Source organism: Pteropus medius, unplaced genomic scaffold (assembly GCF_902729225.1).
Source record: "Pteropus medius unplaced genomic scaffold, Ma_sr-lr_union100, whole genome shotgun sequence".
Classification (NCBI taxonomy): domain Eukaryota; kingdom Metazoa; phylum Chordata; class Mammalia; order Chiroptera; family Pteropodidae; genus Pteropus; species Pteropus medius.
The window spans coordinates 159950-177998 of record NW_024347730.1 but is presented as its reverse complement, the minus strand read 5'-3'; the positions used below and the strand labels follow the sequence as shown (position 1 = coordinate 177998).

The 18049-nt window shown below is 31.3% G+C and overlaps 1 protein-coding gene and 1 pseudogene across 1 annotated transcript in view; one reads left to right on the top strand and one right to left on the bottom strand.

Moving 5' to 3' along the window:
• Positions 1 to 18049, top strand: part of LOC120614256 (gamma-1-syntrophin-like) — a gene marked incomplete at its 3' end in the record, with an annotated part of 263409 nt that overhangs the window by 107054 nt on the left and 138306 nt on the right. Inside the window, exon 4 of the mRNA XM_039877056.1 lies at positions 12775 to 12828. Within this exon, the coding sequence (XP_039732990.1) occupies positions 12802 to 12828 (27 nt within the window). The remainder of the gene's footprint in view (positions 1 to 12774; positions 12829 to 18049) is intronic.
• LOC120614241 (coiled-coil domain-containing protein 73-like) lies at positions 5366 to 7949 on the bottom strand (annotated as a pseudogene).

The window sequence follows — 18049 nt, the reverse complement described above, 5'->3', positions numbered from 1 at the left end:
TTCTCTTTATTATTATTAAGTGTCCCTCAGTATCTTTCTTTACCTTTTTTATTTTGAAGTCTATTTCATCCGATATTAGTACCGCTATCTAGCTTTTCTCTGAATGCCATTTGCTTGAAATATAATTTTTCACCTTTTCATTTTCAGTCTATATTTGTCTTTGGAGCTGAAATGTGTCTCCTGGAGGCAGCATATGGTTGGTTTTGTTTTTTGATCCATTCTGCAACTCTGAGCCTTTTTATTGGTAAATTCAGTCCATTTACATTTAGGATGATTATTAAAATATGAGGTTTTCCTATAACCATTTTATGTTTTGCTTTCTGATAGCTCAGTTTTTCTATTGTTCCTTGTACTTGTGTGTCTTTTTTTTAATTTTCAATTTTTTTTATTTGGGTTTTTTGGGTTTTCCCTCTGATCTTTATTGTTTTATGTTATATATTTCAGTTTGAATCTTTGGCATGTGGCACATTATGAATATGTAGCGGATAGTGTGTGTGTGTGTGTGTGTATATCCATTTTCTTCTGCATGTGACTTATCTCCATTCCCCTTTATGCATTTGGATCTTCGAATCCTCCCCTTTTTTGTTATTGTTCTCTCAGTTTGTCTCTGCGTATGCTGAATGTTCATTACTATCTTCCTATAGCAAATCTCTTCTTATTGCTTAAGTTTATAATGCCCTGTTCTTAGTAAGGGCCACACTCCTCTGCTTCTATCTGCCTGCTAATCACCTTACTCCTAGTTATGTATTTTTTTGACATTTCTTTTTAGCCGAGCTGACCTCTTTCAATATTTTCCGTAATGCAGGTCTCATATTGGAAAATTCCCTCAATTATATGTCTGAAAAGGTCTTTATTTCTCCTTTGTATCTAAAGGAGAGTACTGGGTACATTATTCTTGGCTGGTAGTTCCTTTCATTTAATAGTTTGAATATTCCATTCTACTCCTTTCTGGCTTGTAAGATTTGTGCTGAGAAGTCCGACGATAATGGGTTTTCTTTTAAAGGTTATTGTCTTCTTTTCCCTGGCTTCCCTGAGAATTCTTTCTTTGTCTTTGATTTTTGATAATTTTAATATGTGTCTCAGTGAAGGCATTTTTAGGTTGAGATAATTGGGTGTTCTGTTGACTTCTTGAATTCCAAGCTCCAGCTCATTCCTTAGATTTGAGAAATTCTCATCAACTATTTGTCTGAAAATGCTTTCTTGTCCCTGATCCTTTTCCTCACCTTCGAGTATGCCCATTATTCTTATGTTTCCTCTCCTGATGGTATCAGCTAGTTCTTGTATTTCTCTTTTTATTATTTTTTATTCTTCTTCCTTCTGATTTATTTCTAATTTCTGTCTTCAATATCACTGATCCTTTCCTCCATTTGGTTGACTCTATTTCTCAAGCTTGCTATTTCATTCTTCACTTATTTTAGTGTAGTCATCATTTCCAGAAATCCTATTTGGTTCTTTTTAAGGGTTTCAATCTCTTTGCTAAAAAAAATAAATAAATAAATAAAAAAATCTCATTCTGCTGATCTGTTTGTTTTTCAATCCTTGGAATTGTTGATATGAATTATTTTGGATCTCACTGAGTTTTTTCAGAACTACCATCCTGAATTCTCTGTCATTTAAGGTGCATTTTTCTATGTCTTTAAGCTTATTTTCCAGAGATTTTTCTCTTTCTTTCTGAGCTGCCTTGTCATCTTCGTTGTTCATGATGGTTAATGTACTATTTATCCACCTGGACATTAATGGAAGTATATTCCGCTTTTTCTCCAGAAAGAAGATTCATTATATAAAGATCTCTCTTTAGCCTGTTGCTAATAAGGCATTTTTCTTTTGGTTTTCAGTAGGTGGCATCTAAGCCTCTTGGATCCCTGCTTTATATAGTCTTAAAATGCCTTTTTTTTTTTTTTTCTTATAAATTTTCACTCTTGCTCACTACCCTCAGTCTCAGTCCCTGTCATTGTAAGTTTTGGTAACATTTGTTTAGATTCCTCTGAGGCTTCACAGTGTTCAGTGTTGGAGGATATAGGAGAAGGTGACCTCTGGATTGGGGGATGGAGGCTGTGACTCAGCTTTGGTTCTGCAACCTTGACTGGTCATAATCAACTGTTGCTTCTCTGCTGTCTTCACTTCTCCGTTTATTTCCCTGATTTATGGGCACTGCTGCTGCATGGAGCTCACAGCTCTCTCAGGCAGGGCTGTTCAGGTAACCAGTCACACCTTCTCCCTTTCCCCTTCTCCTTTAGGAAGCTCCAGTTGCAAGAGACTGCTTCTTTGTTTCTCCTAGTCTACCACCCAACTCCCACTGTTCTGACCTGTAGTAGCTCTTATTTCCAAATCTCTCACTCAGATGTGCTTATGTTCAGGTTGGTTGTTTTTTGTTGAGTTTTAGATGTTCAGCTTATTGTTGTTTCAAGTGGAGAGATCTGGGGACATCTCTCATTCTGCCATACTTCTGATATCTTCTAACCAACTTTTTTATATGTGCTATCTATGAATTCTTCCCATTCACCCTTCGAGGTAGAGAGTATCAGAGAAAGAAACTAAGAAACTGAGATTATAGAGGAAGAAACTAAGACTTAGAGGGTTTAAATAACTTGACAGTTTCTTAAAGCTGGTAAATGAGTGGCCTGTATTCAAATCTAGATTTTCTTCACTACAAAGTTAATATTTCCTGTCTAATATTAAGTAGATACTTAGTCTTTCCAGTTATCAATGTGACATATGCCTTTTCTTATTTCACACTAATATTGACACTGTTTTTCAGTAAATATTTAAGCCACAATGAAGAAATAGAATAGCCTGCTTGTGTTTTAAAAATATTGAATTCTATTTTAAATTTGGGCACTAAAATGGGAGACTTTAGAAAATGTATGCCATTTTTCTGGAACACCCTTTCTCAGTAGTATAAAGAGGAAATTAGAGTAAAATAATCAACAAGACTATGTCAGTTTTTAAAATTTTATTATCTATCTATCTGATTAGATACGTGATGGATTCATAAATTGAAATTATCTTTAAGATGCTTGATCACTAATGAACCTGCTTCTGAAAGTGATTTATTTTAATTATTACTATTGTATAATTATTTTGCCATATTTTTAACATTGTGTCTTATACCTGTTAATATTATTGATAAGTCTTTTTCTTAAAAAATTGAGTAAAATAAATGCACATGTTTCTTGCTGTGAACATGATATATTAATTATGGTTTAATTATGATTTAATAATTACATTAATTATTAATATATTGCATATTAATGTTAAAATATATAGGATTTTAGATCTATTTTGTTAGTGAAGAGCCCTGTGGAAAGGAAATTGCCACTGCCATTCTGCTATATTTTTGATCAGCTGTAAGTGTTTGAAACTTCTCTGTTTGCCACTCTAACCGTAAATTTCCTTGAGTCAGATTGGTAATCCATAACTTGGCTAAAAACTAGAGTCAGAAATGCAGTACAACTTTGACCATCTCCTGGGAGCCTGATCTCTCTCTAGGGACTTACTGAATTGGACTCTCCATACTCACATGATCCCTTGGTGATTCCTTTGCATAGTAAATTTTGAGATTCATTTCTCTTAAATATAACTCAATCACTTTTCTATACTATGTACTAAGTAAAGATGTCAGGTTTTTTAGTATTGTCTTTTTAAAAAATCATTGAACATTTTTCCAATTTATATTAGTTTCTGACTTTTCAATAAGAGCCTTTTATGTTATTATATTTCCCTCTTACATTCATAACAAGATTTCTTTTAATAGTTATAAAAAGGAAAGGTAAATCAAACATGTGTTAAAATTGTTATTATTATTAAAACCAAGAACTGGATGTTAAAATCATTCTGATGAAAGTATTGTTCTCGTGATAGAAAAATTTGGTAAATTTTTGATGGACTATAGTGATCATATTTTTTTCCTCAATATCTACATGTTAACTTGGTCAAAATATCAAAGTTATTTTGGAATCATAGAAAAAGATTGTAATAAGTAACAATTCTAATAAAATTATACCAGCAGTTTCAAATTTAGTCAGTTTTATTCCTAGACTTCATTGCATTACTACTATTTTGTATAGACAAGGGACTTAATGTTTTTCTAGATATATTTGATATATAATATTGTATAAACCTAAGGTATATAGCAAGTTCATTTGATATATTATACTATGATTGCCAATATAGCAGTAATTTGTACATCTATCACATATGTAATTATCATGTCTTTTTAGTGGTTGGGATAATTTAATTCTAATCACTTAGCAAGTTTGATGATTATAATACGATAATGTTGTCTATATTCAATGTACTCTGCATTAGATCTATAGGCTTATTTAGTACTCATTGTAAGCTTGTACCCTTCAACCATGTCTGTCTTTTTCTTCCACTTCCTATACTGTTGTGACCACAATTTTGCTCCCTGTCTTTATGTTTGGCTTTTTAAGATTCTACATATGAGTGTTATTATAGAGTATTTGTCTTTTTCTGTCTGACGTCTTACTCAGTATAATGTCCTCTAGGTTTATGTTGTCACAAGTGGCAAGATATCCTTTTTTCTTATTACTGGATAATGTTCCATTGTGTATATATATATTACATCTTCTTTATGCATTTATCCATTGAAAGGCACTTGGGTTGTTTCCATATCTTGGCTATGATGAATAAAGCTGCAATGAAGATGAGAATGTATCTCTCTCTCTCTCTTTAAAGCTTGATTAATGACTTATTTTAATTTTCAATTTTTATTCATAGCACACATCAGACATTTGGAAAACTGCAATGGCAACAACTCTGACACATTTAATACCTGGAAACCAAACTCGAACAAAGTGAAACACAGCCTTTTGAGTTTTTCTGATACCTGAATTTTTAAGCTATACATTTTGTTCTTTTGGGGAAAACTATCTAAATCATAGTAAAACATTATAAGCTGAAAGCTAACAACAGTGTGAACGTTATTGTCTCAAATTTAAAAGGAGTTTAAAAGAAATCACAACCTTCAAAGGATAGAAAGTAATAGATTACAAAGGCTCACCGTGTCTATCTTGAATAATACATAAGTTGTGTTCTGTAAAGAAGGGTTTTGAAGGTGCGATAAAGCTTTGATGAAAGGATGAATGGAGGTAAGACAAATTTAAGAACAATTGGATGCTAACAGAAACCTTGAAATCTTAGCTATCTTAAATTAAGCATTTGCTGAGTGAAAATATAATGGTAATATAATTTTATCACATCAGAAATTGTTGTAAAATTTAGTACATATGTAAAGATTTAGATATAACAATCATTTTGTTCTAGCCAAAACCCCAACAGTATTTCAGTTCCACTAAAAGCATTATTTTAATCTCTTTAATACAATATTTCTTCCGCTTTTCTTTTTAGGTTGGTTGTCATTTTTTAAGATTAAGAACTTTTTTATTTCATTTATTTGATTTGTTATCTGGCTTTGCTAATCATAATCACATGTAGAAGATAATTACATCAGTAGTATCTTTAATCTTGATTGTCTGAAAATGGCTTTGTAGTAAATTTAATTTCAGAGGCTTTGCTTTTCTATGTTCCATGGGAAAAGAAAAATCATAAGTCTTTGCAATTGCATTTCTCTCTTCATTGGTCTGTCACTTGGGATCTGGAAGGATAGTCGAGTTATTCAAAGTGTCAGCAACTCTGTTAATGCTGGTAGTATCAGCTCTAATATCCTTCCTGACATCATTCACACCAAAATTTTTACAAAGTGTCACTGAAACAATTTTTTTTTTTTTTCTGATGGACCGATTGAGCTCTCCTTCAGGAACAAAGAAATGCTACAAGTTGAAGTGCTTCACTGTTTGACTTTCAATTTGATTTACTTTTGACCAAAGACTAGGGTCTAAAACATTCACATATACTAGAGTTTTCTCAGTTTTTTTTTTTCCTTCTGAAGTAAAAAGTCTGTCTTTCCACTTCTGTTTACTAAATCTCCAGATGGTTTACCTGAAATGAAAATAATTCTTCCAGCTGTCCTTTACTATAAATTTTTCCTGAAATGGTGTCATTTAATGACTGTTTTCTCTGTATTATTTAACAAATTATGTTGTCTTTCATTAACATTCATAAAAAGGAAAAGGTCATTTTTGCTTCTTCAGTTATCTGATTCTCATCAATCCAACTCTTTATTGCAAAATTTTTGTGTGAAAAGCAGTTTTCATATCTTTGGCCTGTGATGCTTGTATACTCTTATCCTTGACCTGAAGATGGAAAATGTTCACATTGTTTTCTAAATATCTTGAACAGTTCTTAAATTGACTATTTTGTGTATCATTCAGATTTTTACATATGATTCTTCTCCTAGGGCTTGAATTGGGTTTCACTAACATAGGTGTAATACTAACATTTTCATCTAAATTCTTAAGAAGTACTTTAAAATTATCATTGAAAACAGCAGATGAAATAGGGTGGTTGATTGGTATGTCACAGGGAATAGTTCAGGTTTCTCTGAAGTATCATTACAGACTTGTTAAACATCTGAAATTTATTTAAGTTGCAAAGTGCTGCTCTCACTTTTTGTATTTAAGAGTTGTATTTGTTTTATTTTGCATTGTTTATTATGTAAGATAACACCTGAATTATGTAAACTGTATTTCTGACACTGAACAGGATTCTTTTTTACATCTAGAGATGAATCCAAATCTGCCTTGGTTTGGTCACTAGTTGCAATTTCCTTTTCTGTGGCATTTTCTTGAGTCCTGGAAACAATCTAACTTATTGTTTGAACGATTCAGCTTCAGAAATATCTTTTTTATGATTTGTATCATGAGCCATCTCATTTAAGATACTGTCAAATAATGTTCTGTTGTTTTCAACCTCCAGATGTACATCTGCAGAGTTAAGATTTAATTCTACACGTCTTTCTCGGTGTATCTTCGCGCTCTCGCTCTCTATATATATCAATATATAATATCTATATCTATATCTATCTATCTATCTATCTATCTATATAGATAGATAGATAGATAGATACCACTAAAAAAAATTATTTGGTGATTTAAATTCTGTACAACCATTGGCTTTTTCCAAACCCACCTTGTCTTTTATTTCTGTAATAACTCCTTTTCTAAAGTCAGTAACATGTAAGGTTTGTCCTTGACTAAGACTTTCTTTTTCTATGTAGAGGGTTTTGCTTAGGAAGGTTTCGCTTTGATTTTCATCTTGAGGTATGTTAGTATCAATTTTATTCTTGGATATTTAAAAAAAAATAAACTGTTAATTGTTTATAATGATTTCTTCCATAAGTGGACCTTTCTTTCTTTCTTTCTTCCTTTACTCTGTACTAAGTTCTAAACTTAGTACAGCATTTTCTTCCCTTATTTCTTTCCCAGAATTAAATTTCTGCATAATGATGTTTTGTGATTTTTCCCATTGACATTTCACTGTTTTCATTATTTACTTCTGTAAAATTCTGAGACTTCTTGCCTTCTTCAAACTTTCTTTGATCACATAATTCATTGTAATGTTCATGTATAACCTACTATGAGTTTCTTTAAGTGATGATAACTCATTTTTAATCTCATTTTCTGCATTGTTTTTCAATATATTTTTTCCAAGTTCCTAGTGCTTCTCATCCTCATTTTGAAGATTAAGGGAATTTTTCTTTATTTCCTTTTACCTTTTTCTTTTAAGCATATTATCCTTTCAAGAGACTATAATCCTGCTTCCAGTTCATTATTACCTTGGATCTGTTGCTGGAGTAATTGCTGCATATATTGGAAAGAAGTGATGATATCCTGTTTTTCTTCTTGAATATGGTTAATCTCTTCATTAATCTTTTTATTTAATTCCATGTCCATTTTGTATCTTTCTTGAAGTTCCAGAAATTTTTATTCTTTAATTGTTAAATTTATGTTTTCTTCTTCCATTTTATGTTGACATGTGACTTTGGACTACATTTCTTGGATAGCTTGTTTTCATTTTTTTTTTTTTTTTAAGTTATATACTCAGAAGTAGAATTTATGGACTATATAATACATCTTTTATCAATTTTTGAGAAACTTTCATACTGTTTTTTGTAGTAGCTGAATCCTTTTACAAGGGATAACTTCTCCACATCCTCACAAATACTTACCTTTTCATTTTTTAATGATAGCTGTCCTAACAGGGATGAGGTGATATCTCGGTATGGTTTTGATTTTCCTTTCCCTGTTGATTAGTGATGTTGACCACTTTTTCATATGTATGTTTCCCATTTGGATGTGTTCTTTGGAAAAATAAATTGTCTATCTTTTGTCTAGATTGTAATGCATAATTCATTACTAAATGGATAGTATCACTGCAATAAGGTATGCAAAGGATCTTGATCTTCTGGCCACTCTGTGTCAGGCCTCTCCATATACCACGTACTCAGGCCATAAACATGACATGGACTGTAGTAATTACCTAGTAGAGTAGTCTTCAAATTTTTCTCAACAGAACTCCAAGCTTTGAGAAGAGTGGCTTAATTTGCTGTGAGAAAGAAAGCTAGCCTGAGAATCTGAGCCTGCTCTCATGCCTATATTTTATAGCTGAATAAATAAATACAATTCCTTAGGTAATTTTGCATTTCTTGTAGCAGATGAAAAACTGTTTTAGATTGGAAACTTGTTTTCAAATAAATACAAATATTTTTATGGTGAAGAGCAAGGGCCACGATCTTAAATGCCTCTAGCACTGGGAGATAAAATAAACAAGTGAAGATGTAATGTGTCCTGTATAGAAGAAACAACTGGTCAATTAGTTGAAGAGTAAATGTACTACCAAGAGTGAAAATTTAACACAGAATCAAAATATGTCTACAGGCCAGATTTGACCCTATATTTGTTATTGGAGATCTCTCACATTGAGGTACTCAAAAATGCCAAATCAACAAAAAATTTACTAAAAATGAAACCCAACTGATTAAAGCTGTCATTTAAAAAATATTGTTTTAACCAACTTTAAGAGGGAACCAATTATTCAGTTTCTAGTCAAGGTATAATGTGAAGATGTGAAAACATGTGGAAAGGGTATATGCTAGGTTTGAGTACGGGATATACAAAAAGATAAATTTTCCTATGTTATAATTTTGCCTAAGGGAAATTTCTATAAATACATAACATTTTTACCTTCAGTAAACTAAAGTGTCATAGTAAGTAGAGTATTAGAATTTTTTTATGCTCACTAAATAAAGCATTCTGAGAATTATCTAAATAAATCTCAAATATTTTACACCAATACTTTTTATTCTATTTTATGGAACTTAGTTCTCCATTTCAACATTTTTCATGTGTGTACTGTTATAGAGGTACATTCTTATTATTTTGTCAATTTCATGCCAAATAATCCATTTAGATGGAAAGATGATTTATCTATCTATCTATCTATCTATCTATCTATCTATCTATCTATCTATCTATTTATTTATTTATTTTTGTGGTGTTCATGAACTTGTGTTTGTCTAATTTTGCTTTCCCAGTTTTAGTTACAAATGAGGTTTAATCACAGGAACTGCTACTATTTTCAGCATAATTGATGTCAATAGCTTATGTTAATTTCTGAGTATTAGATTTAATCATCAGAGGCAAGACCTTTGGACATGAGACAAATCTCGTGATCTGTGTGACATAGATGGAGCACTCTGTAGTCACTCAGGAAATATTCAACTCCACTTTGACTTTTCTTGAGCAGAGACTAGGCTGTCACCATTATTTGTTGGGTCACTTTTGTAATAATAGTACAAACAGGTTTCCTTAGGCTAGAGTTTTTTCATGTTGTATGACATAATTTAGCTGGTCATGGTGATTCCAAATAAATCAAGAATGAGATAGATCACACGGTGCTAAATGGATTTTCAGAAATACCTAGACATGTACTCTTTTAGTCAGTTATTTTAACAATAATATTGTAACTATAATTCTGTATATAAAACCATAAAATCTCCATGGTATATAATATTGTATTAGTCAGGATTCTCTTGAAAAATAGAACCAGTTGGATACATATGTATCTATATAGATATATTTTGAGATTTATTTCAAGGAATTGGCTCACACCACTGTGGGGGGTGACAAGTTTGAATTTTGTAAGACTGGCTGGAAGGTTGAAAATTACTGAGCAGGAATTGGTGCTGAAGTCTTAAAGCAGAATTTATCAGAGAAATGTCTGAGTTTGGCTTTTAAGTTCTTTCAATTCTTTGCATGAGGCCCAACATTATCTAGAATAATCTCATATACTTAAAGTCAACTGATTGTAGACATTAGCCATATCTGCGAAATACCTCCATATAACCGGGTACCAGGTTGACTAACTGGTCTAGCGTAGGTGACACAAAAAAAATTAACCATCACAATCTACCCTTTGTCAGTTTGGCACCCAAACACAACTTTTAATCCTATTTAATCTCCAAATAAAAACCATAAACTCATATTTTTAACCAAGGTAATGCAGATAGCTTTCATACAACTTAAAATGCACTTATCATTTTCTTTGAAGGACATGGAAAGTCCTTAAGTGATATTCAATCTTCTCCTTGATATACCGTAACTTAAATGTTGTGATGTAAAGGTTTATATCAAATGTTTCTGGTTAGTCTAGTGATCCTGCTGGTGAACAGCTAGAAATGATTACCAGAGGCAGCCCTGCCTTGGATCCACTGTAGCAGGTTGGCCTTAGTGTGTGGAAGTTCAGCTGCTGAGCCCAAGAATAGCTTCCATTCCTGCCCCAATGCCATTTTGTTTATTTGTCCATTGGGCAATGACAGGTTAGAAGACATAAGGGGCTGATTGGTAGCCGCAGAACAGATTATCTCATTCACTGGATTTTAAAAATCTTCATTTGCCTAACACCCTTTGGTAAGCATTTACATGGGATATACATATCTTTTTTTTTTTGTCCATATATTATAACAATATCAGATCATTAATTTTTACAAATGTGTCATACTAATGTAAGATGTTAATAATAGAGGAAAGAAGATGAGGTATACATGGAAACTCTGCATTATTTATATTTCTGTAAATCTAAACTATTTCAATATGAAAATTTATACAAAAATGTCTCAGAAAGTTTTAAAAAATTATAAGCTCTTAAAATAATTTTATTATAGTTATGTAATTTATGCTACTTAGTAACCATTATTTTGAATCTCATACTAATTCATTTTCTGAATGAACATCTGATACTTTTATCTTCTACTTTGATGAAAAATGATAGCAGACTAAGGAAAAAAAGGACAAAAAATGGTAAAAGGTATAGATACAACCCCTACTCAAATGTGTCATATTATTAATAATGACATCTTAAAAATGTGTGTACTAAAGGTGAATTCAGCATAGAAAACTAAATATAAGATTAAGCTTAGGCAGGTGGATTAAATATCTTTATGTCTATTTCTTTGGTTTTCTAGTCGCAGAAGATTAATTCTAGAGACACCATGTTTTTTTTTTTATAAGCAATAAATGCTGAATTCTACTTTTATAGTAAAACAATACCTCTTTGTCAAAATTGAAGTAGAGTAGATGTTTAATTTTTTCAAATATAATCTTTAAGAGCAATTTTGAAAAATAATTGTTAAATTAATGAAAAATATCTTGCAGATACCTTAATATTATGTACTTTATATAATCGAATTATACTTTTTCTTATCAAATTGCCCTTTTATTTGCTAGTGACTTATTTTTATCTAACTCTACTATAATCAGTCTCCTTATGCATTCCAATAAAATAAAACCAGGCCCACAATTCATAAGACCTGTTCAGGAAGAATATTCAGTATATCATGTGGTATGTTCAGTTACTATTGAAATAGTCAATTCTTTTCCTTCTAAAGTAGTTGTAACAATCCATTTACAGCATAAGTAAACCTCTTACTCTATTTCACCCACACATATTTGTTCACTAATCTCAAACAACAGAAAATGATAAAGGACAAAATAGTTTACTGTTTCAAAGACTGAGAGGAGGAATAATTTTGAAGTGTACAGAGTCTTCTCTTTTGGAATTCACCATACAGTTTACTTTGAAGTCTCATTTACCTAAACCATTATATTTTGACTGTGCCTTTTTTATAATGTCATGCTGTCAATTTTCTGTGATAACTTTTAGTTTTATTAAATTTATCATATAATTAAAACTCTCTAACAGCATTTTAAAAAACATTAGATGCATTTATATACATTTAAGTTTATGTCTACCATTTAGGTAATATAGTGCTCATAAAATGAATCTGTATTATATATTTTATACATTGATTTATAATTCACTCTGATAAATAGCTTGTTTCCTTACATCACACTGTTTGTGAACAAAATTTTAAGTTCCAAAGAGAATTATTCATACATAATTTTTTTTAATTAAAAAGAGTGATATTAATCAACCTCTTTTTCAAGAGATAACATCATGAAAGTCAACTTTTAATTACTTCTTTTGAAGTTTCATTTCCAGTTGCCAGCTCAGATTTCAAAATGAATGTTGGGAATAAGCTAACTCTTGAGAGAGGAGGTTAATCATATTGCAGATCATATCTGAATACTTAGTGGAGTAGGACATGAAAATGCACATTCTCAATCGCTCTGAATGGTGGCAATATGTTTATACTTCACGAAAGCTGGGATTCAGACTTTTTCATCTCTTCCTTCATTTTCTCTTTGTTATACCCTAGGAGTTCTTGTTTGGTGCAGTTGACCATGAACATAGCTGAGCATAGGATCAGCTTCATAATTTCTTACACTTTAGTAGTGTTCTCCTTGCTTACACTTGATGCTGTGCTCAAACGGCTTATTATTTCTGTCTTTTCAGACGGCATCCTTTGCAGTGTCATAGCACATGGATTTCAGGACTGCCTGTGAAGAGGTAAGTTAAATGGCTCTCTGCTTTTCAAATAAGGAAAATAGGAATAAACAGAAAACACTTGGCCCTCCTTTATGTAAGTAGATCATTGCTTTCAATAGAGAGGTGGGTGATAAGTTCATTTTACTTCCAGGTTATGATCTCTTTCTGCAAGACTAGAAAGCAAAAGAGTGCCTGAGAAGCCTCAGATATTTGCTCTTTCCTTAAGAAAAAGAAGGTTGGATATTTGGTTTGATTGAATTGCCCTTCTCCATGAACTATACACTGCAGGATTTCAGGTAGTAGAAGTGTTATAAGTAATTCTTTCCACATAAATGGTTATAAATTAGAAGATTATATAAAGTCTCTTTCAGCACTAAAATTATATATTTTATGATTCCAATATTATTTAAGTATTTCAATATTATTTAAATATTAATACATGACAATTCAAATTCTCTCTAGAACTGTCATCACACTTCAGTATAAGTTAAAGGGGCACATTGCTCCTGTAAGGATATTAAAACCCATTCAAAGGTGCAGTCAAAAATGTATGAACTTAGACCTCCAGGTAATGTAATTGTTCTATTTTAGGAAAAAAGACTATCTTTTTTATTAAATATGGGACATTCAAAGTATTGTATTTTTCTTCTTCAGGCAAAATGTAAACATTCATAGGTTAAAATATTTCACATTTATTTAAAAAGTATAAAACATTTTTATCGTGTATGAATAACCTAAGAAAAAACAATCATAACTAAATTGCCTATGATAAAGTTAAAAACCAACCAACAAAACCTTCAGTTATTAACATTTGTGAAAATTTTTTAAATGAAATTTTGAAAAATATCTCCTTTAAAAATATTTATCACAGTTGGTTCATAGTTTAGAATTTAAGTTCTTTCAGAAAATTAATAAATTGCTTTTAGTTTTTTAATACTTATACTTCTTACATTGTAGTTCTTTGTTTACAAACCTCTCATGAGTACTGAATATTATAAGGTCAGAGTGTATAACTTATTCATCTTTTTAACTTCGCACCTATCCATTTATATTTAAAAAAATAAATTAATGTTTCAGAAGCTTAAATATAGAAGCATAAATTTTAATTATGTTCTATTTCTAGTTTTGAATGTAGTAAGTCTACTATTTCCATCAAATTGTTATGTTTCTGATAGTAAAGCATCCATTGAATGAGACACAAATGAAACACATAAGGAATTCACAAGATAGAGACTGGATAGTGGCTAAATGGCATTTTAACAAATGGTTTACCTTGGACTTTGGAGGCTGACATAAGATTGATTTCTCAGACCTTTTTTAAAACAAAATTGTTTTGATTCATTGATTCGAACTATATATAAATTCTACTTAGGGTTCAGAAGATTTATCTTATAATGATAATTCCGTTGTGATCATCTTACCCTTGCTTCTGTAGTAATAGGGTCTTGCTCTTTTGCAATAAACCCTTTTAGAATAATTATCATTTAGACTGTCCTCCCCATGGAATACAACTGTCTCAGAACTGCTCAGCAGTAGTACCCGTGTGTCTTCCACATGGTGGGTGTGTTGGCAAGAATAGAGAACTATAAGATTTCCTGAAGATGATCAAATCACCCCGAATATAAGCCACAATCAATGAGTTTGTCTGCTATTAATAGTCTCAGACCATTTAAATGGACAGGATTCATAAAGATAATTTAGCTTAATTGTCATTTTGTAGATGAGAAAATTGAGAGGTTTTATGAAATGCTGAATGCCATTTAATTAGTTAAAAGAAAACTATAATTTGTAGCTTGGAGTCTAAGCTTAGGCCTCTTCCTGAAGTACTACATTGCTGGAAATTATTATCACAAAGATATACAAAATAAAACTCATATTCCCTTGACTGCCAATAAGCCATTAAATATGAAAATCGGATATCCATGTTATCAGACAGATTTATCTAGAATACTATAGTGCTGATGTCAGGAAATCTCTTCTTTGAAAAAGAATAGAAGTATGCTCCAAATTAAGTACATCTTAATTTTGTAATACAGATTTCTTTAAGAGAAGTTTGTTTATTGTTTAAGGAAGTTCTCTTTTAAAAAGTTATAATTATTTTAAGGAATCAAGATTTAGAAGTCTAACAATACACACAAATGAAAATGGAGAATACAATTAGGATAAATAAAAAAAATCCACAATTTAGAAGAAAAAAATATGTGCATAGTCAGGCATAATTATTGATTTATCTTCTTCTAAAAGTATCATCAGAGTAACTATGTGTTCATAAGCCTTTAAGCTATCTTCAGTCTAGATTTTCCTCACATTTTATTTTCACATCTACATTTCTTAAAATACAATCCATGTCTCTGTGTCGATTATGATTTCTCTGTAACACATAATGAATAATTTAATAATTCATGCACATAATAATTAAATTTAATTCCTCATGAATACAATATAATATATGACTATGATTCAATCAACAAATATTGAAAGAAATCCTACTCTAAATAAACTACTGTACTAGGTCCTATAGATTAATAATTCTTAGTAATAAAAATAGTAATAAGTTATTATTACAATTTTCTTGAAATAATGATATATAATGTGAAGTTATATAACGTGATATATAGCTAAATGTTTTTGAGGTCACTATATGTGATGTCTAAATACAATATTGATCATTAGGAAGATATATTGATTCAATGAAAACCCTGCATTCAGAATAGTAAGGACTCATTTTTGGATGGAGTGGTCTTCAAAGGCTTCAGGAGAAGTGAGTCTTATACTAGTACTTAACAGCTGGCTAAAATTTAACAAAGAGAAGACCATGGCTATAAGTAATCTTGGAAAGGAAAGGAAAAGGATAAAATACACTTTGAACCATGCATGGAATGGCATTTAGTATACTACTGCTATAGTATGGTACAATATAAAAAAAAAAGATTATATATATATAGTATATTTGTACATTATATATAGCAAATACATTTCTGCACTCATGTATAATATATACACAGTCAACAAAGTTTGAAGACAAATAATTATTGTGTTAATAAAGAGAAGACAAATGCAGATCTTCAGTTAATACTAAAATGGGGGGCCAATAATTACTTAGATTTTTTTTTAATTTTTAAAAACCGGGGTCCACAGATCTGTAAAGACTTTGAGGCCTGGCTGTTTTAGGTTGTGCTGACTAGTCACCGCTGTCACGGTCCTGTTACCCATTCTTATCCCTGAAGCAATACAAGCAGATGAGTGTGTGTAAATCAAGCTTTTCTCCTTATCAGATAGTGTCCTATGCTCCCTTAGTAGCATGTCCTTAATGGAAAACTTAGCTGTCATGTCCAGAGTAGTCCCTTGTACATTTTATTTTCCCTCTAGTTGTCATTGCTTTGATACATGAAGAATATCTGTTTAAGATGAACTACTTTTCAGAACTCTTTGCACTTTCATAGGAGATTTTGGTGACTAAAATGCTACCTGAGGAAAGATACCAATAGCCATATGTCTGTACAGGAAGATTGAGGCAGGTATCCTCAAATAATCTCTGCCTGAGGGGAAACCCAAGACAGTGGATAAAAGCATGGAATCTGAAGCCTAGCAGCTTGGGTTCAAATCCTGAGTCCCATTCATCTCTGCTCTTCTCCTGTCCAATCTATGACCATATATTTTTTTCTATATACAAGCCTCATTTAATACATCCTCAAGAATATTTAATTCCTCTCTCCATGTTCCTGTATCAGATATCACATTTCATCTTATTTATAGATGTGTATTTTCGTGAGTAGGAATACACTGAGGTCAGAGACTATTGTCTAATTCATGTCTGACTCTGTTAGCTTTACACAATATTTGAAAAATGATGCATGTGTAGGATCTTAAATGTATTTTCTTATACATAAACTGAATTTTTATAATAGAATATGTGTAACATCTATAACCCCTAGAAAAATTATATACATATATATTTTTATTCTAACAAAAGCAGCCTCATTATCTCATCTTCTCAGGTTGAAACATGAATTCAAAGTCTATAAAGTCTATATTTTGTTTTCCAGGCCCCTTTCTATTAATTAGGGGATATTTTACATGTTATCTGAAGGTTGAGTGAAAGGAGGATTGATCATGTCATAAACATGATGAGAGAAGCCTCATAGCTATTTTAGTCCCTCAAACTTTCCCTGGGCGATCTTTTATATCTCTTTTATGTGTAACAATAATGTATTTATGAGGTCTCAGGGAAAGCTTCTCTTTCATCTTCAAGTTGAGACAGAGCATTATTTGTGAATGCCAGTTTAGTCATTACACTTCTGAGAAAAAATTGGCCCAAATATACTGTACATTGAAAAATTAGTCAATGTCCTCAATCCTATTTACATAGCTTTAATAATATTTTATACCTATCTTTGCCCCATGCCAACTCAGAGTCCTTATGTTGGCTCCTGGCCAAGTCTGCACTATAAGCATGAAAACTTTTCCATGTGAAAATGTAGAAAATTGTGTTCTATAAGGAAAATTTAATTTGCTTTAGATGAAATATTTTTGTCCTCTAGACATATCCACTGGAGTAAAACTCTAGAATACATTAATCGACATGATTTAGTGAGTGCCTGCTGTCCACCAGTCTCATAGAGGTGGAAACATCATCCTTGCTCCTGAAAAAGTTTGTTTTTTCTTAAAATATATCATAACTCTTAAAAATAATTATAGACTAATATAATATCATATATGATAGAAGGTGTAATGGTATGTATTAACACATAGGTTAAAGCAGATTACAGAAAAAGTTATTTTTGGAGGCTACTTTATCTAAGTATATTCTCATCAACATTAATGAACACTGTTCTAAAGAAATAAATTCCTAGCAATTCACATATAAAATTATATTTCAAGAGAAAGCCTGGTATTATTTTCCTGGGATTTTGTGCTCATGATATACTGAGGATATGTGTGTACTTCCATGAGCTTACCCCTTTATCTAAGTTAAGAATAGTTCAATAATTATTAAAGAAAAATGTAATTGCAAAAGTAGCCATTGTCCCTGTTGACTTGTTGGTGCCGAATAACAGCCCAAAATTATATTCTGTCTCAAAAGAACTTAATTTTATATCTCTGACAAATGGAAGTGTTAAGTGCACTTGCGAGGGAGAATCTGCTTGTTCATCTGAGTGAATATTATAACACTGACATGCTTCAGAAGTGACAAGATTCATGGATTCTTCAATGAATTACTAAATTGCTGGATTAAATCTAT